The sequence below is a fragment of the Coregonus lavaretus genome, assembly GCF_964263955.1.
Source record: "Coregonus lavaretus genome assembly, chromosome: 20".
Taxonomy (NCBI): Eukaryota; Metazoa; Chordata; class Actinopteri; order Salmoniformes; family Salmonidae; genus Coregonus; species Coregonus lavaretus.
The window spans coordinates 5,471,575-5,497,970 of record NC_140007.1 but is presented as its reverse complement, the minus strand read 5'-3'; the positions used below and the strand labels follow the sequence as shown (position 1 = coordinate 5,497,970).

Sequence of the window (26,396 nt, the reverse complement as noted above, 5' to 3'; positions counted from 1 at the left end):
GCACTCTGTTCACAACGTTGACATCAGCAAATCGCTCGCCCACATGATGCCACACACTGTCTGCCATCTGCCCGGTACAGTTTAAACCAGGATTCATCCGTGAAGAGCACACTTCTCCAGCGTGCCAGTGGCCATCGAAGGTAAGCATTGAAGGCGGTTATGACGCTGAACTGCAGTCAGGTCAATACCCTCGTAAAGGACGACGAGCACGCAGATGAGCTTCCCTGAGATGGTTTCTGACAGTTTGTGCAGAAATTCTTCAGTTGTGCAAACCCACAGTTTCATCAGCTGTCTGGGTGGCTGGCCTCAGACGATCCCTCTGGTGAAGAAGCCGGATGTGGAGGTCCTAAGCATGCCAATTGCACGCTCCCTCAAAACATGAGACATCTGTGGCATTGTGTTGTGACAAAACTGCACATTTTAGAGTGGCATTTTATTGTCCCCAGCACAAGGTGCACCTGTGTAATGATCATGCTGTTTAATCAGCTTCTTGATATGCCACACCTGTCAGGTGGATGGATTATTTTGGCAAAGGTAAAATGCTCACTAACAGGGATGTAAACAAATGTGTGCACAAAATGTGAGAGAAATAAACGTCTTGTATGTATGGAACATTTCTGGGATCTTTTATTTCAGCTCATGAAACATGGACTAACACTTCACATTTTGCGTTTATATTTGTGTTCAGTGTAGATGTCTTTATGTCCCATTTTACCTGGGCCCTGTCAAAAACAAATGAAGGTGCGAATCTGAAAAGGGGAGGAGTCATCTAGAGGCAGAAAAATGATGGCCACAACCTGAAGATCCGAAAAGGATGGGAGAGCAGAGCAGCAGCGGGGGAGGAGACTTGCACACTGGCAATGATGTTTTAAAATACCTTGACAACTATGCTGGATAGCGGTGACTTTTCAGGTTTGACCAACCAATTTGTCTTTATTTCTTGTGGCACCCAATACGTTTAAACGATGGATATGTATGCTTTTGAGTTGGTTTTCTTTTCACACTGATGAGAAAGTGAAAGGGAGAAAAGAAGAATGTCTTACCAAAATTAACAAGGTCAGTTTGGGGTTTCATCTTCTGTATCTCTCAATAGTATAGGTAGTTATTTCAGCAAATAAACAAAAGGAATCTGTTGTATCATTCATTTAGTGTAATTTGTAACGTTTTTTCTAGGAAATGTGTCTCTTTCATCACCATCCATTATAAAGACTAACTTAGCTAACGTTAGCACACTCCTTGATTAGAGACTGCATATTCTCAACGGAAGGTTAACAACAGTGGTCATACTTCGTTTCTCGTCGACATCTTCAAATAATGGATGGAAACGGGAGAAAAGAGGCCACACGTTCGTATTTTGCATTGAATCGATTGTCTATATGGATTTCACAACTAACCTAGTTAGCTAAATACTTTGGGCAAGATAGGGTTTTAGTGTAGCTTGAGCCTAGGTCGATCACACGACTAGTTGGCTAAAAGCGCGAGCCGTTTTCTGCGTATAACAGGTGCATCTCTTGCTCGAGCGCTGTGACTGTTGTGTCTGCTTGGAATTATTTCCAAATCGTTTATTGCATATTTGCTACCAAAACAATCCATTAGTGTTCGAAAATGCATTTTCACTGATAAAAGGTTGCGTTGCGATTGACGTTTTGTAAGTGTTTCGCGTTGAAGTCTGAAAAGGAAGCTAGCTAGTTAGCAATGGCCTGCGTTCTGTAGTATGTTAGCTAGCTTGCGAACAGTCCACCCGAATCGGGGCAAGTAGGGGCCTCCTTTGTAATGACAGATAATTATTATCTTGGTGTATATGGACTATTTCGAGAATTCAATGTTAAATAATTTATTCTACTAACATTACTACCTAATTTAGTAGCTTTGTTAGCTATTTGCCAGTTCTGTGAATATACGGTTATGGCTAGCTATATGAATATAAACTTATTTAAGTAGCTACTTTTTTTAGCGCGCATACAGGGGGCATTTATTTATTTCACCTAGACTAGTTTAGCTAGCTAGATATTTAATTTAGGACTAGTTCGCTACATTGTCTCACTCTACAGCTAATCGGTTGGCTTGCAGACCTGGGGTGTATTCATTCCGCCGATTCTGTTGCAAAACGTTTCATAAACGGAAGCAAATGGAACGAAACGGGGAGGGACTTATCTGAATTTGTCCAATAGAAACTCTCGTTTTAGTTGAACATTTTCAACCGTTTGGATTAATGCTTACACCCATGAATAGCTCAAGTAACTAGCTAAATCAGTTGAGTTCACTCTAACTCTGTTGTATTGGCTATATTGTCTTACAATTTGAATCGCATGAAACTGCTGCTTGGATTTCGCAGCAATATTCCTTTCACACCTTTAAACTCAGGTAGCCTACATACCCATATATCAAGGTCAACATTCATAAGCCTACTTACTACTAGCTAGCTAAGTTACTTGCAACTAGCTAGCTGTTCAATGGTTGGGGTCTGACTGGGTAACAGAGAGGAATTGAGAACATCCAGTCATCTGAGATTGCAAGGCAAGCTTGTCTAGTGGAAATGTTTAATATTCAGATCATGTGTTGTCCAGTGGCTGCTTTGGTGGACGTGGGATACGTCAATTAAATTTGCTCTTAATGTCACTGTGCAGTTGAGGCCCAATTATTTTTAATCATTTAAAATTATTTCCCACTGTACGGGTCAAATAACATGCAAATAAGTGTAAAGGGGAATGACGCATAGAATTTCATGTAAACTCTTCCTCCTTGATAGGATCTGTATGGAGCAGACACTGTCTATATGGGGATGAACAAAGCTATACTTCTGACTGCAAATATACAGTAGGTAGGAAATCATTGGCATGGTAATAACATTTGCTTTACCTTACACAAGACATTGAAGACCTAACATAATTATATGCGCAGCCCCAACGCCTTATTCAAATGATTTAAAAAAAATTATACTTGCTTTTAGTTTTAACCCTTTGTTTTATGTTATTGTATGAGTGGGGATTATCTATATTCACAGTTTGTTTGTGATTTAGGCGACTGACAAACCTTTTCAAAATTGCAACTTTGCCGGATTGCAACTTTGCCAAACTTGCATTCTTCGAAGTATCAATTTTATAAAGCTTCCAGAGGACCTTCTTTCTTAGGCCTATATCATCAAGGCCTATTAGTTGGAGGATGTGTGTTACTCTATAGTGAAGGTGCTCCTTGGCGTTTTGTTGAATTTTAAGCACCTGCTGTTTTTAACAGATGGCCTAGTCTTGGAATCTTGGCTAACTGAGGCTTCCAACTAGGGCCTATGTCAATGATCTATGTTCTCGGGGATGGCTGTTGGATATAGGCTACAACTGAAAAGAGATGCACTTGTTTTAAGAGAACAGACAGACACATGAGTTAAAATCGACGAAAGTCTTTACAATTTGGTCTAACATGTCTGACTCCTTATGAAATTCACTGCTTTTGTGTTTGTTTTGATTGCATCATATTCCTCCTTGCTATTGCACTGTAGCTAGGAATGACACGCACAGCAACACATCAAATACTTTTCTTGTTTGTTTAGGAAATGGGCTTTGAAATCAATCCTTGGATTGAACACATGATTGAATCATGTTCAGGAAATGGGAACATGATAGAATCTAGGCCATAGTGACTAGAGAGCTCACTTTGATTTATACTGTGGCACAAAGAGCTTTTTGCCTGTAGAGCATTGCAAGGTGTATTAGCTAAACTAAATATAAACACAGTTTTATGTAAAAAGGGCAGGCGTGTTACTTGTTTGTGCTCTTACATTTTAACTAAAGGGAAGTTAATTGGATGATCGAGTCTAGCAGTCCATTATGTTGGCCTAGGCCTGTTTTTTTTAATTGAGTTGGAATTTAACAGCCTCTTCTAATGTAGGCCCTCCCCTGCCAGTATGCCAGCTTGGCCTTGTCTCTTTCAATGAGGCAGCTTTAGAAACCTATAGAAAGCGTGACTCTACTGTGTTTTCTATTCAGACTCCTCTGAGTCGGGCTCCTAGCGGAAGGGAGGAGAGAGCCTCATGCGGGGAGAGTGCAGACCATAGAATCGTCTCTGGTGGTTTGATTGGGATCTATAGCCTACTTCTGCATGTCTCAACATGGTTAAGGAGTAAGGCATCAGATCAGACTGTCTAGTCTTAGGTGAAATGACGATGACTAACTAGTTCAGAGTGTTAGGCTACAGCTGTCACTGTTTACAGCTTCAGAAAGGGTGGGTAGTGGGCCAAAATAACAAATGGTTAACAATCTTCTGAAGTTGAAAAGCAGATGACGGATAACTCCGTCTAAGAGAGTTTTAAGAACTTGCAAATTGCTTCAAATTAGGCTACATCAACAAATGGGAAATGTGTAGCCTGGCATTGCAGCGGTACATTTTTGAATAAGCCATGCTTTTAAGATGGTGTTGTCTGCATCCAGCACGGCAGATTAGAAGCAGGATAGTGCTGATCGAAGGGACCCTGTGGATGGGGCTTAATTGAACTTTCCAGCTTACACAGCTGGTGATCTAGTCATAACAATCCCCTTCTATGGCAAAAACACTAGTGCTTGCTGCTGGCAATGGTCTACCTACCTCTGTAAAGATATCCATCTCTGGCCTCCCTAGCGGCGCTGCGGTCTAAGGCACTGCATCGCAGTGCTTGAGGTGTCACTACAGATCCGGGTTCGATCCCAGGCTGTGTCGCAGCCAGCGACCGGGAGACCCTTGAGGCGGTGCACAATTGGCCCAGCGTCGTCCAGGTTAGGGGAGGGTTTGGCCAGCCGGGATGTCCTTGTCCCATCGCGCTCTAACGACTCCTTGTGGTGGGCTGGGCACATGCACTCTGACTTCAGTTGCCAGCTGTACAGAGTTTCCTCCGACACATTGGTGCAGCTGGCTTCTAGGTTAAGCAAGCAGTGTGACAAGAACCAGTGCGGCTTGGCAGGGTCGTGTTTCGGAGGACGCATGGCTCTCGACCTTCGCCTCTCCCGAGTCCGTACCGGAGTTTCAGCGATGGGACAAGACTGTAACTAACAATTGGATATTAGGGGTAAAAATAAATAAAGATATCCATCTCTATTTACCTCTGTAAATGTATACATCCATCAAAGTGTAGATGTAAGAGATGGTGCCCAACTGAGATTAAAGGTATCATGTATTGAATGAATAAAAGCACGAAAGCATTCAACTTTTCATTCCACGCTCAAATGATCGGTTCTAATCTTTGACTGTACACTCACTGAATCACTATGAGTGAAGGCTCCCTTGGGAAAACACGTAGCCCTAACTTTAGATGATTTACTGCCTTTGCATCTAAGTTGAGGTTCTGCCATCGATCGCATCTGATCGCTAAAGCAATGTGATGACAGCGTTTGGCCTCTGAGCAGCGTTGGCCGGGCTGGCGGAGGAGAGTGAACAGACCATGGATCTCTCTTTTGAGTTTCTTTACAGAAACTGAGTGATGTTGACAGGTGTTTTAAAAAGGGAGAGAAAATGCTTAGATGCATTGTATCGTAATCCTCATCAGTTGCCTTTTTATGAAGGGACAATGAATATTGTAGTGTCAGACAGACCAAAAGGGGAATCAAAGCTATATATGTCTGTGGTGCTGAACTTTCTCCTTCTCTTTTAATTGGCAACCAGGCAATAACAGCTGTCAGAGAGTTGTAAAGAGTAGGCCTACTTCTCCCCATTAGGCCATGTAAATGCTATTTTCTATGCTAATTTTCCTGCTAAAGATGGTCTGTTATAGTCCTGATGAGCTGATGTCACAGCCTAGCTTGCTTAGCATTAGGATTCCAGGCGATTGAGGTTGGCATAGTGGAAGCTCTAATTCCCACCCCCAGGGCACCTAATTAAAACTTACAACCAAGACAAATGACCTTTGACTCTGTCTGCCATTTCACGAGAACTGCTATTCTGAAAACTCGATGACATGCAAAGAGGAGATCAGTGGGAGATCAACATACCCTCTAAGAAAATGATTATGGCACTTGAAATGTTTTGATTTTCTCAGTCATTATCGTAATACTATGTTATGCTTGGTCTTCTGGATTTCTTTCCCATTTGCTTGGCAAAAATGAACTCGTTTCTCTATCCTGGAAATGTAAAATATGTTTTAGCCCTCAGTTTTGCCCCAGTCGTTTGTTTTGTTGTCATTGATACATTCGCCCACTTCATGGGCCATTGCATTGAAATATTGTTTGCAAAAATTATCTTTCTCTCTCAATATTTTGTAATACCCAACCCAGAATATCTGCTGAGAATTGTCTTTGTTATTATACAGTTGAAAAATGGTCACGCTCGCACAAGCAGGAGAGGTCTTTTGGAGGCATATGCTTGATGAGATTATTCATTTAAAAAGCTATCAGATTCTTACACTAGTTGATTCTCTCTTTCTTTGCAGTGGCTGACTAACATGGCTGACTAACTACCTGCCACAGATTCTCTTCATGGATAACAGAGGAAGACGACAAAGGAAACACAAAATTAAACCTAATTAATCATCAACAAAGACATTAAACGTCAAGAAAAACCAACCCACCACCTTTGTTCCATCACTTTGACTTCCAGTGCATGTGGCCCTGAAGTAGTCTTAAGAGAGGAGGCTGGGAACGCATAGGCCTACCACTATGCACTGTAAACAGAGAGGCTGGGACTGTGGAGGTGTGGGGAGAACCAGGCCTCCTCCAGGCAGAACTATCCCCCTGGTGCTGGGGCTCCTGGTGGCTCTGGTCCAGGGCACTGTACCTGGGGGACCGGTAGTGGAGGGCCTGGGGGAGATGGTGTTGGTGGACCTGGAAGCATCCATGCACTCCTCGGTCCTCTCCGACTTGCAGGCTCCAGCCTCTGTCACAGAGGGACCTCCCACGGGTATCCCAGAATCCCTGCCTGTGGTCACAGAGGTGGCCCCCGCAGGCATCCCAGACTCTTCGGCGGTGGTGGGCCACGGGTTCCAGTTGAGGATTCCGCCCAGGGTGACGAATGGCAGTTGTAATGTTCAGGTAAGCACTCATGACTAGGATGTTACTACCAAATAGGATTACTAAGACGTTCCTATTAAATTACTAGAGGTGCTATTGTTATGTAGTAGGCAGTGTAGTGTTATTGTGTTGCCTACCTGTGTGCTATCTAGGTAACACTTCCACACTTCATCCCCAGGTGGCAGCAGCCGGGTCCAGGGGTTGCCAAGGTTTGATTAAAGGGATACTTCGGGATTTTGGCAATGAGGCCCTTTATCTACTTCGCCAGAGTCCGATGAACTTGTGGATACCATTTTTATGTGTCTGTGTGCAGTTTGAAGGAAGTTGCTAACTAACGCTAGCGTAATTGCTAACTAGCGTTAGCGCAATGACTGGAAGTCTACACACTAACGCTAGTTAGAGGGTTTCGCGAGCCAATGCTAACTTCCTTCATACTGGACACAGAGACATGAAAATGGTATGAGGTGCTGGGGAAGTAGATAAAAGGCCTCATTGCCAAAATCCCAAAGCATCACTTTTAAGCACAGGTTCTGCCATTTTTAAGGTGGTTGTCAGTCAGTGTCCCAGCTTGCAAGCCGTGAGGCTGTGGGTTTTGTTTCATGGCCATGAGTCCTTTCGTTAGTTTGAGTCTTTAGTTTGGGCATGCCTTTTGTATTTTTCCTTTTTGTACATATTTATGTTTCGTCACCATCTGAACAAATAGTAATCCGCTTGGACTGGCCGAACAAGGTCAAGAGAGACAGCTGGACCAGTAGCAGTGCGTAGGTAAAATCACAGGAAGCGAAGCCAGTAAAAATCCATATTACTACATATGTTGTGATAATTGTGTTGTTTGCTCTATAACCCATCAGTCCATATGCCAGCGTGATATATATATATAATAAGGCAGTAACAACAGGCGCAGAATAAATTGAATTACACATATGTTTGTTTCATTAAAAACCGGAGAGCAGCATACAGTTGAAGTCGGAAGTTTACATACACCTTAGCCAAATACATTTAAACTCTGTTTATCACAATTCCTGACATTTAATCCTAGTAAAAATTCACTGTCTTAGGTCAGTTAGGATCACCACTTTATTTTAAGAATGTGAAATGTCAGAATAATAGTAAAGAGTGATTTTATTTCAGCTTTTATTTATTTCATCACATTCCCAGTGGGTCAGAAGTTTACATACACTCAATTAGAATTTGGTAGCATTGCCTTTAAATTGTTTAACTTGGGTCAAACATTTCGGGTAGCCTTCCACAAGCTTCCCACAATTAGTTGGGTGAATTTTGGCCCATTCCTCCTGACAGAGCTGGTGTAACTGAGTCAGGTTTGTAGGCCTCCTTGCTCGCACACGCTTTTTCAGTTCTGCCCCCACATTTTCAATAGGATTGAGGTCAGGGCTTTGTGATGGCCATTCCAATACCTTGACTTTGTTGTCCTTAAGCCATTTTGCCACAACTTTGGAAGTATGCTTGGGGTCATTGTCCATTTGGAAGACCCATTTGCGACCAAGCTTTAACTTCCTGACTGATGTATTGAGATTTGGCTTCAATATATCCACATAATTTCCTTCCTCATGATGCCATCTATTTTGTGAAGTGCACCAGTCCCTCCTGCAGCAAAGCACCCCCACAGAATGATGCTGCCACCCCCATGCTTCACGGTTGGGATGGTGTTCTTCGGCTTGCAAACCTTCCCCTTTTTCCTCCTAACATAACGATGGTCATTATGGCCAAACAGTTTTATTTTTGATTCATCAGACCAGAGGACATTTCTCCAAAAAATACGATCTTTGTCCCCATGTGCAGTTGCAAACCATAGTCTGGCTTTTTTTATAGGGGTTTTGTAGCAGTGGCTTCTTCCTTGCTGAGCGGCCTTTCAGGTTATGTCAACATAGGACTCGTTTTACTGTGGATATAGATACTTTTGTACCTGTTTCCTCCAGCATCTTCACAAGGTCCTTTACTGTTGTTCTGGGATTGATTTGCACTTTTCGCACCAAAGTACATTAATCTCTAGGAGACGGGTAAATCTCTAGCAGATGAGTAAAGGGATCAATAGAGGGTAGAGTCAGTCAGACAGTCTTGTCACTAAACCAGGTTCCTCCAGTGAGCAGAGTGATGAGCTAGTTTCCCCACATGATCAGGTTTGTGTAACCACAGCGAAAGGTCACGTGTCTCAGGGGGCGGAGGCTCTCAATGAGAGCTTTGAGGTATCCCCAGTTTGTGAAGTTACTCATGTTCAGAGGAGTGCTGATTTGAAAACCATATAGGGAGGAGAATAGTTGTGTGGGAACATGGAGGAAACTTTGTTTGTCATACTAGAAAGTGGTTTCCAGGAAATGGTTCTCCCTAGTGAGGAAGGTGGTACTTGTGTCTCTAGCTGAGACCTGGGCAGAGATGAGATGTAGTGTACCCTCTGCAGGTTGAGGATGAGGTTGATTCATGTGTCAATTTAGGAGAGACGTTCTTTGTTTGGTTGAGTGACACTGATACACTAGGTTCTGAGAAATGAATTGGTTTCCCCAAGTGATCTGTTGAAGTCAGTTTGTCAGTGAGTCTTTTATTCCTTTAGCTGACATGTTCTTTGCCACAGTAGAGGTTTTTTGGGTGTCAGGTTTTGATTTAGCTGACACTTCACTCAGTGAGCTATGGGAGGGAGGAGATTCTTCCCAGTCATGTTGCGAGATTAGTGAGGATTCACAGGAAGACCGGGTCTGGGGTTTTCGGGGTGACAAGGCGGTGTCTTGTGATGAGGATCAGGAGCTTGAAGAAGTGAGTTTGGCGGGAAAGCCAGATCCACCGGATTTGTCACTTCTTTTAAAAAGTATTATTTTATTTTATTTATTGTCTCATTGATGCAACTCCCCAACGTGCTCGGGAGGTGAAAGTCGAGTCATGCGTCCTCCGAAACATGACCCGCCAAACCATGCTACTTAACACCCGCCTGCTCAACCCGGAAGCCAGCTGCACCAATATGTCGGAGGAAACACTGTTTAACGGACAACCAAGGTCAGCCTGCAGGCACCCGGCCTGCCACAAGGAGTCGCTAGAGCAATGAGCCAAGTAAAGCCCCCCCGGCCTAACCCGGACGACGCTGGGCCAATTGTGTGATACAGCCCGGGATCGAACCCGGATCTGTAGTGATGCCTCTAGCACTGCGATACAGTGCCTTAGACCGCTGCGCCATTCGGGAGGCCCTCGGTTTTGTCGCTTCTGGTTGTTGAGTGTGTCTCCAGTTAAGGTGGAGGAAAGTGAGGAGGATATGGCTAACGGGTCCGTTTCAGTGAGTGCTCAAAGCTAAACATGGATGGTGTGCCTAGTGAGTTGGCTGAAGTTGTGGTCAATGTTCACTGGTGGTGGTTGCTCCACGTCTTTTATCGCTGGCTCCATATCAGATGGAGCTTGTTGCTTGTGACCATGGTCCTGGTGAATGGAGTTGGTCTCTCAGTTTAGAACCAGAGCGGTCACAGGTTGTCCTATGGTTTGTTCAAGTCAGAGACTTTTGTCAGGAAAAATATTACCTGAGTGCAGAGCTGTGATTTTGATGGTTTTGTTTTGACTGGGTTCTGGATTTGAGAATGGCTTTCTCTCAGAGTTTAGGGTTTTTGTAGTCCGGTTGTGTAACTGCAGCTCTAGGATTTTATAGTGTACATATTTTGTCTCTTCAGTTAAAGATGTTTTATGGAATAATATATATATATATATACACACACACACACACACTCACTCAGTTGAAGTCGGAAGTTTACATACACCTTAGCCAAATACATTTAAACTCAGTTTTTCACAATTCCTGACATTTAATCCTAGTAAAAATTCCCTGTCTTAGTTCAGTTAGGATCACCACTTTATTTTAAGAATGTGAAATGTCAGAATAATTGTAGAGAGAATGATTTATTTCAGCTTTTATTTATTTCATCACATTCCTAGTTGGTCAGAAGTTTACATACACTCAATTAGTATTTGGTAGCATTGCCTTTAAATTGTTTAACTTGGGTCAAACGTTTCGGGTAGCCTTCCACAAGCTTCCCACAATAAGTTGGGTGAATTTTGGCCCATTCCTCCTGACAGAGCTGGTGTAACTGAGTCAGGTTTGTAGGCCTTCTTGCTCGCACATGCTTTTTCAGTTCTGCCCACAAATGTTCTATAGGATTGAGGTCAGGGCTTTGTAATGGCCACTCCAATACCTTGACTTTGTTGTCCTTAAGCCATTTTGCCACAACTTTGGAAGTATGCTTGGGGTCATTGTCCATTTGGAAGACCCATTTGCGACCAAGCTTTAACTTCCTGACTGATGTCTTGAGATGTTGCTTCAATATATCCACATAATTTTCCTTCCTCATGATGCCATCTATTTTGTGAAGTACACCAGTCCCTTCTGCAGCAAAGCACCCCCACAGCATGATGCTGCCAACCCTGTGCTTCATGGTTGGGATGGTGTTCTTCGGCTTGCAAGCAACCCCCTTTTTCCTCCAAACATAACGATGGTCATTATGACCAAACAGTTCTATTTTTGTTTCATCAGACCAGAGGACATTTCTCCAAAAAGTATGATCTTTGTCCCCATGTGCAGTTGCAAACCGTAGTCTGGCTTTTTATGGCGGTTTTGGAGCAGTGGCTTCTTCCTTGCTGAGTGGCCTTTCAGGTTATGTCGATATAGGACTCGTTTAACTGTGGATATAGATAATTTTGTACCTGTTTCCTCCAGCATCTTCACAAGGTCCTTTGCTGTTGTTCTGGGATTGATTTGCACTTTTCATTCCTCTCTAGGAGACAGAACGCGTCTCCTTCCTGAGCGGTAGGACGGCTGCGTGGTCCCATGGTATTTATACTTGCGTACTATTGTTTGTACAGATGAACGTGGTACATTCAGGCGTTTGGAAATTGCTCCCAAGGATGAACCAGACTTGTGGAGGTCTACCATTTTCTTTCTGAGGTCTTGGCTGATTTCTTTTGATTTTCCCATGATGTCAAGCAAAGAGGCACTGAGTTTGAAGGTAGGCCTTGAAATACATCCACAGGTACACCTCCAATTGACTCAAATGATGTTAATTAGCCTATCAGAAGCTTCTAAAGCCATGACATCATTTTCTGGAATTTTCCAAGCTGTTTAAAGGCACAGTCAACTTAGTGTATATAAACTTCTGACCCACTGCAATTGTGATACAGTGAATTATAAGTGAAATAATCTGTCTGTAAAGTTATATTGGATAGATCTATTCAATGGCACGATCTCATCAGTGTGTTACTTAACACACACATTCCAATAAATCATATATAAAAAAAGCTTTGTCTACAGATGAATTCAGGACATCATATATATATATATATATATATATATATATATATATATATATATATATATATATATATATATATATATATATATATATATATATATATATATATATATATACACACACACACACATACATTCATACATAAAAATAAACATATCTTTAGCTTACACAGATTTTTGTATTATGCACGGGTGCGTTAACCGACTCTTAAGGATTAACAGGCTATATTTTGTTATGATACGGATTGAAAAATAATTGCATTCCAAAAGAGATCGACCTGGCTACAGTAGGCTAGCCAAGACAAATGCTAAAGTGTCTTTTTTTTGTAGCTTTCTTTTTGCAGACTATCAACAGTAGGCAGCATATTGCTAGTATATTAACTATTGAAGGTTTACTATTGTAAAGCACTTTCCCTAAAATAAATAAGCTCAGTGAGTAGATTGATGGGCACTTATTATTGTTCAGGACAGCTCGAATGTGCTGTGTGAACGTGTTTCAACTTCTGTACTGCTCGAGAAGTTGTGACTCGCGGGAGCGTGGTGGTGCTTGAATGACCGTCCTATATCTCAAATACAAATGGCACGACTTTTCCGTGTTTTTCAATGGTAGACCACGACAGGGCAGGTAAATGTTGAACTGGAATGCAAAAATGCGCTGAGAATTTACTGGCCCTCTACCTCATTTCCGTAATCGTTTGTGCCCAACTGCTTGATCACAATACCGTACTTATTCCAATCTTCCTGTTTATGCTGAAATATGTATGAGGAGTTTACCTTGCACATAAGAGCCAGCTCTCAAAATCTCTTTGGAATTGGGAACAGCTATTACAGCAGAACAGAAAATGGAGAGAACAAGTACTTTTTGGGAAGCATTGTACTAAATAAGCTTAACTTTACTTAGCCACAACCACTTGATTATCTTCTATTTCCTATACCCCCTTCTACTTCCCCCAGCTCCTATGGCTATTTTGAACCTTACTGCAAATATTTCTGTTTGACAATAAACATACTCTTGGCCAGATCATTCTGTTGTAGCAATTTGTTTCAGCCGTAGGCTTCTCAATAACTAGCCAAAGATATTCATATTTGCAATGCTATACATAATATTATGTCTCTGTGGGGTTTTTTCTCACTCTATCACTGCTGATTGAGGTTGACTGTGGTGGAATTTGTTCAAACAAGGAGTTTATGAATGGGATTAGATTAATATTGGCTCCTTGTATTATTGGGAATGATATCGTGTCACATCGTAATGTCTCAAAATGAATGGGTGACGACTTGGGCGGCTGTCATTTTGTGAATAGGTGCTAACTGTGAGCCGAGCTTCCTGCTCACTTCAACAAGGGTCAGTAGAGACAGCAATACACAGATTAAATGAGTGAATGGAAAACGTGAGACTGGGTTTTCCATATTATAAACCCTTTCATAATAATACCCTTAAGATTACTGTATAGTTGGGTAGGTTTTTATTGGCAGAATCTGCCTCTTGTTTGAAACACCGTCTCTTTTCAGAATTTGATCTATGCGCCATAACTTTCCCCTATCTCTAAACCTTTCTTCTCTCCTATTGCAGTTAACTGAGGTGGGAAAGGACAGCTTGCCCTCCTGGCTGCACTGGGACACCGGGAGCTGCATCCTACAAGGCCTGGCCCTGGAGCAGGACAAAGGTGTCCACCATATCTCCCGCTCAGAGATAAACAGTGGCCATGGCCTGGAGGCCTTCTCTATTGAGGTGCACCCAGAAGAGCGAGCCGACACTGAACCGGCCCTGTTGGCCCTCCAGGCTGAGAGCAACAACCTCCAGCCCTTCACCTGCGGCAACGAGGAGCCCGTCACTGTCCTCACCATAATCCTGGATGCCGACCTCACCAAGATGGACGCCCAGCAGAGGGTGGGCCTGCTGGCCAGCATGAAGAAGTTTTCCGGTGTCCCTCTGGAGCACATGAGGGTGGTCCCCGTCGTCAACAACCGCCTGTTTGACATGTCCGCCTTCATGGCCGGGCCCGGAAATGCCAAGAAGGTGGTGGAGAATGGGGCCCTGTTGTCATGGAAGCTTGGCTGCGCCCTCGACCAGTCCAACATTCCGAATATCAACAGCGTCCAATCGCCTGCCAAGGACGGGTCCATGTCGTCCAAATTAGGCTACCCAGTGGTGGGCTGGCACATCGTCAACAAGAAGCCCCACTTGGTGAAACGGGTCAGGAGGCAGCTGGGAAACACCCCCACCCCTGTGCCCTCCCTGCTCCCCCCAACCACTCACCCCGAGCCCCCTACTCGCATCGTTCCCACCCCCACATCCCCTTTCATCTCCCTAGCCACTGACAGCTCTGTCCCCCCTGTCCGTGGCCCCTTGCCCTTGCCGGTGAAGCCCACGATCAGGCTAAGAGATCAGATTGCCCACACTCCTACTATAGGGGTTCCTCAGCCCACTAGGATCCTGGGCACCACCAGTACCATCCCCATACAGCCTACTATTACCCGGCCTGCTATTCCAGAGGCTACTGCTCTGCCCACCCCACCAAGCACCACTAGAAGGCCCAAGACCTCCACCACCAAGAAAACCAAGAAGCCCAAGACCTCCACTCCAGTGCCTAGGGAACCTAAGACCACGACTAAGCCACCCAGACGCACCAGCCATCTGTCTCCGGTTCCTGACTACAACAACGAGAAGCCCCAGCTACGCAACCCCATCGACGAGGTGAACGCCTGGGTCGGGACCTACTTTGAGGTGAAGGTTCCTCCTGATACCTTCTTCGACAAAGAGGATGGCACCACGGACAAGCTGCGTCTGACTCTGAGGAAGAACCACAACGAGGTGGTGAGCGAGACCTCCTGGATCCAGTTCAACAGCACCATCCAGCTCCTGTACGGTCTCCCAGAGAAAGAACACATGGGCAAACACGAGTACTTCATGCTGGCCACCGACAAGGCAGGCATGAGCACCATAGACGCCTTTGAGGTCCATGTCAACCATTTGTCAGTCAATGACAAACCCTCTGTCGTTTTTGCTGCCCGTTTCCACGGTGAACCCAAGACACTGACCAACGACGTCCACAAGAAGATCCTCCTGACTAAGAAGTTGGCGTATGCACTGGGCGACCGGAACACCAGCACAGTGACCCTGCGGAGTATCACCAAGGGCTCCATTGTGGTGGAGTGGACCAACAACAGCCTCCAGCAGAGCCCCTGTCCCAAGGACCAGATCACCGTCCTCAGCAGAAAGATCTCCGACCCCCAGGGCAGGCCCACTCTGGCGTTCTCCAATGCCATGGAGCCAGACTTCAAACCCATCAACATCTCAGTTCGCGGCACCAACAAGTGCCATACCTACACGTTTGTGCCCCCAGGAGAAGTGATCATCCTTGTTCCCCCTCCAGCCACTCCTTCCCCTGGCACGGGTCGTAGCACCAGTGACGATGTCTACCTGCACACGGTCATCCCGGCTGTGGTGGTGGCGGCACTACTGCTGATCGCCGGCGTCATCTCAATGGTCTGCTACCGCAAGAAGCGCAAGGGCAAGATGACCATTGAGGAGCAGGCCACCTTCATCAAGAAAGGCGTGCCCATAATCTTTGCAGATGAGTTAGACGACTCCAAGTCCCCCCCGTCCTCCAGTATTCCCCTAATCCTGCAGGAGGAGAAGCCGCCCCTGCCCCCTCCGGAGTACCCCAACATGGCTGGCCCTCACAGCACCCTGCTCAACCAGGATCTCCTGGAGGAGTACTCCATCTACCAGGATGAGGACCCCAACGCACCCCCCTATCAGCCCCCTCCACCCTTCACTGTTCCCATTGAGGGGAAAGGGTCCCGCCCCAAGAACATGACATCATACAGGTCGCCACCTCCCTACGTGCCTCCCTAACGCTCACAGGAGCCTTGGCTTTGGGATGGATGAGAGCGGTTGTTTGTATGAAAACAATTTACGGAGGAATTTTACACACATACTGTACAATGAGACAATGAGATGACTTCGACATGGACGGAGTAGGCGACCACTCCTGTATAAGTGACTACTATGGAAACGTACTGTATAAGTCTACTACTGGCACAGGAAAACTGTACAGAAACGGTTTGAAACTCCAGCACTCTTTCTTTTGTTGTCCATCATAGTTATGCTTTCGACTATTGCTTAATAATCTTTTTTTTTTTAATCTGTTCTTGCCAAGATGAATAATTTTATCTTCGAAGATGTACTGTTTCTATTGTGTAGAAAATAATGAAAATGCGGGAGAGACTGGAGGCTGCAGAGGCCTTGGATCAGAAGTCACCATGACAACAGACTAGGAGGCTGTCATTCACAAAGTGAATCTTTATACCAATTACAGTATATTGCTTTTATCTTTCTTTGGGCTAGATCTACTAAGATTTTGCAGCTGTTATTTTTAGAAGGGAGTCTAAGACAAAAAGGCAAACTAAAAGCATGAAACCATCTTTTATTTACATCATAACCTTTACATTTGTATTATTCTCTTAATCTCTAGCCACGTTTCCATCCACATTTAATTTTTTTCTCTGAGTAAAGTCGTAAAGTCATACCGTATAAATAAAATCACAACAGCTGGGGTGGAAACAGGTAGTTTCGGTACAATTTTATAAATGCGGACAGATAATTTGTTCGTTCGACATGGTGGGATCTTTTTGTGTCTGTAAAATTAATTATGCGACAAATGGAGATGGAAACGCCTTTATGCACAAATATTAATATAATAACCATCATATCGAAGTAAACTTGGAGTCACACAATGATATGGTCTGTGTGTGATCCTCCCACTGACTCGGGAAACCATGCAGTCCATTAGGCTACAGATGAAATCATTTATGATGAACTTCACAGGGTGGTGAAAGTGCATGGTGATCTTGAAGCGCTTTTCCAATAAATATCGAGGGTCTTATTCTGGTGACATGATGATCGATGCTTGGCTGCCGTTTGACAAACATTCTCGCTCTTATCCATAATAATCTCATCATGTAGACTAGCCTACCCGCATTGTATCTGTACACATACTGTACCAAGGCACATTTGCTATTTAACAGTTTTTGTGACAGAAATATTGGTAGAGTTGAAAATAAGATGGAAACACATTGAACTTTAGATTTTTTATTCGGTACATGAAAACGTAAGCGAAAAAGTACATTTTGTGTGCACTACATCACGCACTGACTTTTATCCTCAAGTCCATTTGGTGGAAAAACACCACTGTTGTGAAAATGCTCATAATTTCTTTATGCAAATTGTTTTATATTTGCATGAAAATCTGTTTCCAATTGGATGCAAACTTAGCTTATGTTACCATTTTGTTTTTTCGTTGTAGGTTTTATCCCCTCTTGAAAATAACAGGTGTAAAACTTCAGGTGCAAGACGCCTAGTAAAACTAGCCCTTTGTGTCTTGCAGAACTAAACATTGTAACTGGTAGCCTAAAAAGGACATGATAAAAAAAATATTTAACACATCATGTGACTCAAATATCCTCTGCTATACAGGTCCTTGATCAACAAGTAAATCATAGACTGATAGTGAATGACCACAATTATTTTTAATGTAATGGGATTACAAAACAGGAGTAATAACGACATTATATTCAGTGTATTAACTTGCCCCTGAAACTGAGGGATCACTATACTATTCCGGGGTTGCCAAGGTAGTGGCAAAGCAAAGCATGGCTGGTTTGCACCCATAATGCCCGGTCAATGAGATGCTGTGACTAGACAACAGAGAGAACTGACGGAAGTAAAGAATTAGGCTACTAGATTGATCAACTGTTTGTTGGTGTTGTTGACACACGTTTTTGGGGACTACGTCTCCCTTGGACCACAGGGGTATACTACAAAGCAGCATCAATGAGTTGGCCAGCTAACTTTTATTTAAATTTTTTATATAATCTAGATTTTCTGGTTCATTTAAGAAAGCTAAACTTAGAGATGTGTTTTTGGTTGTTGAATCATTTAGACCATGCTCATTTCAAGGTTATCTTTCAAAAAAATGAGTTATTTCAGAATATGTTGGCAAGTTAGCTGGCTAACTCATTGATTCTGCTTTGTAGTATACCCCTCCGGTCTCTTGCAAAAGAGATTTCGTTACAATGAGAGACTAACCTTAATAAATAAAGGTTAAGTAAATGAAATAAGAAAATTGAGGGGGAACGTACTGTAATATCACTGCTCTCTGCCTCTATGCTGCTGTACTGTATCGTTAGTGTTTTGCCTGCCTTTGTCATTATCAGTTGAGATGAGGCATGGGAACAAGTATATGTACATAATGGTGTGCCTGTGAAACTAAAGATCTCAAAAATGTTAGTGTTTTATCAGTAGAGATGCTGTGGGAGGGCGGGTGGAAATCATTTAATATTTTGTTTGTCTAGATTTATGATCACGCTTTCATAAAATAAAAACAAATTTAATAGTTTGTGGGGGACGGGGGAAATTTTTTTTATAAACTTTTCCGTCTCTGAAAATATTGCATCCTGTAAAGAATACGATGGGGGATGAAGACAAGTGAATAATGTACGTTTCATATCTGATATCACCATAAGGAGCAATGGTTGAAAAAATCTAATGTTTTTACAGATTTTTTGATACAGTCTCAAATTTGTTTTATGAAAATATATTAATAAAGATGAACTACTATTTGTAAAGACTCAAAGACCCTGTATGTTCCCTTCTCTGTTCAGTCTTTTTCCTGGGTGAAAACTGAATTTGTTCACCACTGGGTTTGAATTATTCAGTTACCATTTCTTATTTTTCAAGCTTTGTAAACATTTTATCACATTTCATATATTAATACTTCCATGAGATTGGGTTATTAGCTATGGTTAATGTCCATAAGATTTAATGTTTTACAGTATGTGTACTTGGAGACAGTATGGGACTAAGACAGAAGCTAATGAGGCATTTTACAGGATCACAATCCTGATCAGATCAATATCTGATGTGAATCTTGCGGTTGAATTAATCAGCAACACATTTCTCTCTTCACAAACTAGCAATCAGTATTTTAAATCGTGTCTCATTTACTTTTCATAATCATAAACATATGTGTATCTACAAATACCATGAGTTCATTTATTGTTTTTTATCCAAATGGTTGTAATGGGCTGCACAACCATTTTAAAGACATGCTCCGGTACTTTGGCTACTAAAAGTATTTTTTAAACCTCCCGTTTTGGGCTGGATGTGTCTGTGTATTTCATACATGCAGAATCTATTAGCAGAATTACTGTCTTACATCAATTAGCCACGCAATCCCTAGGTTGACAGTGACTGTTTTCTTGAAGCCGTGTCATTTACCCTACATTTCCCCCCACGTGGGCCAGCCCCCTTGCAATTTCGAATTCTATCCATTGAGCTTCAGCCCCTCGCATTTGAGTGACAGCTAGCAAAAGTCCTGCCTAGCGTTTTCCAATAAGGTTGCAGGGCGGGCCCAACGGCTGAGTGCACACAGCAGAGAGAGCAATGATGTCATGGTGCCCATATCTGCACGTGACGTAGTACACCATTTTCAGGGACCACTTTTGACTCGTGAGTGCTACTCTCAAAAGTACTGGAAAATCTCTTTAAGGGACATGTTGTTGCACAATGCACATCTTTTCACATGAACAGGTGCACATGTTACAAATGTGTATAATGAATGCAAATCAGAATCTTATTTAATCACACACATTGAACACAGATGTGTCATTGTGGAGCTACTGTAAGCCAGAGGAGCTGTAGCACTTCAAAAGGTCCATATTAAGCTTGCCCTACTTTGTCAAGGTTTTAATTAAAACTGCAGGTCTTTTGTACCTTTATCACTAAATGTCGTCCTCTTGTGAGAAACTACAAATGGAGTGACCCTGTTGTCTCTATCTGCATTATTCATGCCGATGGGTTGGAAAGGTCTTTGTGTTTTACAAGCGCCACTGTTTAAGTCCAATAATGAGTGATGGATTAGGGCCAGTGTTAACCAATATCCAGCACTGCTACACATGCTATTACAAGGCACAGGCAGGACCTAGTAAGGACTAAGTACACAACTTTCGTCTGCCTTAAGAATTACTGAGAGATGGGCTTTTACTTACTGGTGTTCCTGACTGATCTGGAATTCCTGATCGTTTCACCTTAGAAAATCAGGACTGCTATTTCGCACCTGTATCTAACAATCAAAGTTGACTGATAGCCTATCTATCCTTGATTGGCTTTTTTATTCCAATCACATTCCTGATTATATGCCTGATTACTGTAGTATAAAAACAATATGGGACATCCCAGTTCCTAGCTGGCTACTGTAAATGGGTTTCCACATACAAGCTCCACACATTTGTAGTAGAAACTACTGTATATGTATGTAATGTAAATGTATTTAAATCCTGTGTAAAGAAAAGAGCCAGAAATATAGCCCTATATTCCGTATATTTGTTTTAACAGCAGTGCTCCAACTATGTTTTCAGGTGGCCAGCTTCTCCTCCAGTGCTTTTGGCTCCTACCTCTTTCCCGGGGTTATCTATTTATAACAATGACTAATCATTGCCTTAGGATTGTAACATTAGAGAGCTTTTGTTATGATGGCTTACTCTGGAAAGGTCAGAAGCAATTCTATTAGCGGTTGGTGACGCGTTGCAGACTCATACCTCATTGACAAACAGCTGTTTTCAGCAGAAAATGTCCACATTTGATCATCTGTCCTCTTCAGACACAATACAGTGCTTGAGAGCTATTCCTCTCCTGTTTTTCAACCACTCCACACATTTCTAGTTAACAAACTATAGTTTTGGCAAGTAATTTCTCCAACAATTGTTTAATTACAGATTATTTCACTTATAATTCACTGTATCACAATTCCAGTGGGTCAGAAGTTTACATACACTAAGTTGACTGTGCCTTTTAAACAGCTTGGAACATTCCAGAAAATTCTGCTTCTGATAGGCTAATTGACATCATTTGAGTCAATTGGAGGTGTACCTGTGGATGTATTTCAAGGCCTACCTTCAAACTCAGTGCCTCTTTGCTTGACATCATGGGAAAATCAAAAGAAATCAGCCAAGACCTCAGAAAAAAAATGGTAGGCCTCCACAAGTCTGGTTCATCCTTGGGAGCAATATCCAAATGCCTGAATGTACCACGTTCATCTGTACAAACAATAGTACGCAAGTATAAACACCATGGGACCACGCAGACGTCATACCGCTCAGGAAGGAGACGCGTTCTGTCTCCTAGAGGTGAACGTACTTTGGTGCGAAAAGTGCAAATCAATCCCAGAACAACAGCAAAGGACCTTGTGAAGATGCTGGAAGAAACAGGTACAACAGTATCTATATCCACAGTAAAACGAGTCCTATATCGACATAACCTGAAAGGCCGCTCAGCAAGGAAGAAGCCACTGCTCCAAATCCGCCATAAAAAAGCCAGACTAAGGTTTGCAACTGCACATGGGGACAAAGATTGTACTTTTTGGAGAAATGTCCTCAGGTCTGATGAAACAAAGACATAACTGTTTGGCCATAATGACCATCGTTATGTTTGGAGGAAAAAGGGGGGACGCTTGCAAGCCGAAGAAAACCATTTCAACCGTGAAGCACGGGGGTGGCAGCATCATGCTGTGGGGGTGCTTTGCTGCAGGAGGGACTGGTGCACTTCACAAAATAGATGGCATCATGAGGAAGGAAAACTATATGGATATATTGAAGCAACATCTCAAGACATCAGTCAGGAAGTTAAAGCTTCGTCGCAAATGGGTCTTCCAAATGGACAATAACCCCAAGCATACTTCCAAAGTTGTGGCAAAATGGCTCAAGGACAACAAAGTCAAGGTATTGGAGTGGCCATCACAAATCCCTGACCTCAATCCTATAGAAAATGTGTGGGCAGAACTGAAGCGTGTGCGAGCAAGGAGGCCTACAAACCTGACTCAGTTACACCAGCTCTGTCAGGAGGAATGGGCCAATATTCACCCAACTTATTGTGGGAAGCTTGTGGAAGGCTACCCGAAACGTTTGACCCAAGTTAAACAATTTAAAGGCAATGCTACCAAATACTAATTGAGTGTATGTAAACTTCTGACCCACTGGTAATGTGATGAAAGAAATAAAAGCTGAAATAAATCATTCTCTCTACTATTATTCTGACATTTCACATTCTGAAAATAAAGTGGTGATCCTAACTGACCTAAGACAGGGAATGTTTACTAGGATTAAATGTCAGGAATTGTGAAAAACTGAGTTTAAATGTATTTGGCTAAGGTGTACAGTGGGGAAAAAAGTATTTAGTCAGCCACCAATTGTGCAAGTTCTCCCACTTAAAAAGATGAGAGAGGCCTGTAATTTTCATCATAGGTACACGTCAACTATGACAGACAAATTCAGAAAAGACAATCCAGAAAATCACATTGTAGGATTTTTTATGAATTTATTTGCAAATTATGGTGGAAAATAAGTATTTGGTCACCTACAAACAAGCAAGATTTCTGGCTCTCACAGACCTGTAACTTCTTCTTTAAGAGGCTCCTCTGTCCTCCACTCGTTACCTGTATTAATGGCACCTGTTTGAACTTGTTATCAGTATAAAAGACACCTGTCCACAACCTCAAACAGTCACACTCCAAACTCCACTATGGCCAAGACCAAAGAGCTGTCAAAGGACACCAGAAACAAAATTGTAGACCTGCACCAGGCTGGGAAGACTGAATCTGCAATAGGTAAGCAGCTTGGTTTGAAGAAATCAACTGTGGGAGCAATTATTAGGAAATGGAAGACATACAAGACCACTGATAATCTCCCTCGATCTGGGGCTCCACGCAAGATCTCACCCCGTGGGGTCAAAATGATCACAAGAACGGTGAGCAAAAATCCCAGAACCACACGGGGGGACCTAGTGAATGACCTGCAGAGAGCTGGGACCAAAGTAACAAAGCCTACCATCAGTAACACACTATGCCGCCAGGTACTCAAATCCTGCACTGCCAGACGTGTCCCCCTGCTTGTCCAGGCCCATCTGAAGTTTGCTAGAGTGCATTTGGATGATCCAGAAGAGGATTGGGAGAATGTCATATGGTCAGATGAAACCAAAATATAACTTTTTGGTAAAAACTCAACTCGTCATGTTTGGAGGACAAAGAATGCTGAGTTGCATCCAAAGAACACCATACCTACTGTGAAGCATGGGGGTGGAAACATCATGCTTTGGGGCTGTTTTTCTGCAAAGGGACCAGGACGACTGATCCGTGTAAAGGAAAGAATGAATGGGGCCATGTATCGTGAGATTTTGAGTGAAAACCTCCTTCCATCAGCAAGGGCATTGAAGATGAAACGTGGCTGGGTCTTTCAGCATGACAATGATCCCAAACACACCGCCCGGGCAACGAAGGAGTGGCTTCGTAAGAAGCATTTCAAGGTCCTGGAGTGGCCTAGCCAGTCTCCAGATCTCAACCCCATAGAAAATCTTTGGAGGGAGTTGAAAGTCTGTGTTGCCCAGCGACAGCCCCAAAACATCACTGCTCTAGAGGAGATCTGCATGGAGGAATGGGCCAAAATACCAGCAACAGTGTGTGAAAACCTTGTGAAGACTTACAGAAAACGTTTGACCTGTGTCATTGTCAACAAAGGGTATATAACAAAGTATTGAGAAACTTTTGTTATTGACCAAATACTTATTTTCCACCATAATTTGCAAATAAATTCATTACAAATCCTACAATGTGATTTTCTGGAAAAAAAATTCTCATTTTGTCTGTCATAGTTGACGTGTACCTATGATGAAAATTACAGGCCTCTCTCATCTTTTTAAGTGGGAGAACTTGCACAATTGGTGGTTGACTAAATACTTTTTTTCCCCACTGTATGTAAACTTCCGACTTCAACTGTAATTGAAAATAATGGCATTGTTGATTACATACTTTTTTTCATAGATTTGGCAATTTTCTCTTGAACCATATGGTCTATATCCTATAAAACTCATGTACAATATGGACACAGATATAAAAGTGAATACATTTTTCTTAAGTTATTAAAGTTCAGATTATTCAAAATTATTGAAGATTGCGATAACTTTGGTAAATTAGCAGTAGCTTTGCAACCCTAATCTAGTGTACACTTGCAGTGAGTTATATATGATGCCTTTGATGCACTTATCCACTTGTTGAATCGATTATTCAAATGTCCAGGGGCTATTAGGAGTAAATCTTCATGTTGGTCCTCCACTCCGTCTTAGAACCCACATACATCCACTTCTGTGTGTTATGTCCATGCAATACACATCAGGGGCCCGCAAGAGGGTCCAGCGTCACAAAGAATTCAGATAGAAATGAATTGTGCAGAACACATATGATTATCTGTCATGTAGAATAAGTATTAATCATGTCAGCTCTATTAATTAAATTTCTGCAGTATCTTCCACTTTCTGACCTTTTCACCTCACAGTTGAATCAGGTCTCTTTTTCTGAATTGTCAACTGATTTGATCAGAATGCCATTCAAAGTAAATTAACATGATCATTTTATGAAATTGCTTCATGGAATGACTTATGGATAATAGAATAATCTGTTCTTGTAGATGAAGAATGAGCAGTCTGTCAGACTGACTGTGCAGCGCTGCACTGTGTTGTAGCTAAAATGCAGTGGTGGGTTGGGAAATTGTGTCAAAAAGAGATTCGTCTTTTTCATGCCCCGCCACTCCGCACTTCATCCAAAATGCACTCATAAATAATGTACTGAGAATGAAGGTTAATGTATGTGATGAAATATGAATGAGTTTTATGAGAACCTATGCAGAGCTGACCTTTCAGTTGTCAATGCCTCTGATGCACTGGCTCTTGGCAGGTTGGGCCGGTCCTGTTTTGGTCCCTTTTTACAGTTCTGTGCACAAAACCCACCATTTTAATCCATCACTGTACTGTAGCATTATTGTCACCAGTCACAAGACATGAGTTGATTCAGATTTTCCCTAAGTGAACGTACAACAGCCCTAACCCTGTAGATCCACTAACAACATTTGTGTTGTCTCCCGAGTGGCGCAGTGGTCTAAGGCACTGCATCGCAGTGCTAGCTGTGCCACTAGAGATCCTGGTTCGAGTCCAGGCTCTGTCGCAGCCGGCCGTGACCGGGAGACCCATGAGCGGCGCACAATTGGTCCAGCGTCGTCCAAGGTATGGGAGGGTTTGGCCGGCAGCGATGTGGGTTCGTTTCCCACGGGGGGCCAGTATATAAAAATCAAAAACATGTATGCATTCACTAACTGTAAGTCGCTCTGGATAAGAGTGTCTGCTAAATGACTAAAAATGTAAAATGTGTGTTGGGCTACATTAAATGAGTTGAGCCAAAATAAATTGTGATTTATCAGCTACATACCACTTGGGAAAGGAACCATTATAACACTATATTACACACAGAACGTACTGTATGAACTTACAAGCCTTTGAGCAATGAGTTTGAACAACAAAACACACAAACTCATTAAACCACAGATAAATCTACTATATGAGAATAGGTTTTTTGTTAGTTTCACCATTAGGTATAATACAGTACATTAAAAAATATGTTTTTTCAGGGTCGGATTAACTGACGCAAATAAAATCTTTATTTTTAAGTGTTCGGCTGATTCTCTGGAATCATAACAAATGCTCATTAGCCACATGGTGCAACCAGGGCAACCTCTCCCTGAGAGTGGCTGGGTAATTATTCCACTGTAATAATGCGCTCTCTCTCGCTCTCTCTCTCCCATTGACACAAACTCTCAAATTATTCTAAAAAGACAATTATAGCTGATCTCATAATTAACATTGCTGGTAATGCAGTACCTGTATGGCAGCCTTTGTCTCAAATTACACCCTATTCTCCATTTAGTGCACTACTTTTAAATAGGGTGTAATTTGGAACAGATTATATATAATTTGGGGATCTATTCAATCAGTATTGCAGAAGTTCAGCGTTACAGCGTGATTCAAATTTAAAGGCAATGTTCCCGCGTTAGCGGAGACTGCATTCACGGTAAACGCTGCATATGTCGGCTCAATCAGAAATTACCTTTACATTTCAAGCACGCAATTTGTAACGCTTCAGCGATACAGATTGAATAGAGCCCTTGGTCTAGCTCCATGGGTTGTTGTTGACCTTTGCTCTCCTGATGTCAGAGATGGATGTATCAGTTCCTTGCCAATAAAAGCAGCGCTCTAC

At 42.6% G+C, this 26,396-nt stretch overlaps 1 protein-coding gene across 2 annotated transcripts; it reads left to right on the top strand.

The window, feature by feature from the left end:
- The first annotated feature begins 856 nt into the window (after positions 1 to 856).
- Positions 857 to 18,893, top strand: LOC311147828 (dystroglycan 1-like). Of its 2 annotated transcripts, none has more exons than XM_084184624.1 (3): positions 857 to 1,056; positions 6,389 to 6,986; positions 13,832 to 18,893. In XM_084184624.1, exons 2-3 carry the CDS (start codon positions 6,615 to 6,617, stop codon positions 16,118 to 16,120), a joined length of 2,661 nt encoding a protein of 886 aa, XP_084040750.1. In that variant the 5' UTR covers positions 857 to 1,056; positions 6,389 to 6,614; the 3' UTR covers positions 16,121 to 18,893. The 2 variants fall into 2 exon arrangements, with proteins under 2 accessions (XP_084040750.1, XP_084040751.1); XM_084184625.1 differs by lacking the exon at positions 857 to 1,056 and adding an exon at positions 2,740 to 2,817.
- Positions 18,894 to 26,396: the final 7,503 nt, after the last annotated feature.

Excerpts from the sequence above, each read along its gene's own strand:
- LOC311147828 (XM_084184624.1), top strand. The coding sequence starts at position 6,615 with ATGCACTGTAAACAGAGAGGCTGGGACTGTGGAGGTGTGGGGAGAACC. Across the intron at positions 6,987-13,831 it reads ATGGCAGTTGTAATGTTCAG|TTAACTGAGGTGGGAAAGGA; the intron begins GTAAGCACTCAT and ends CTCCTATTGCAG.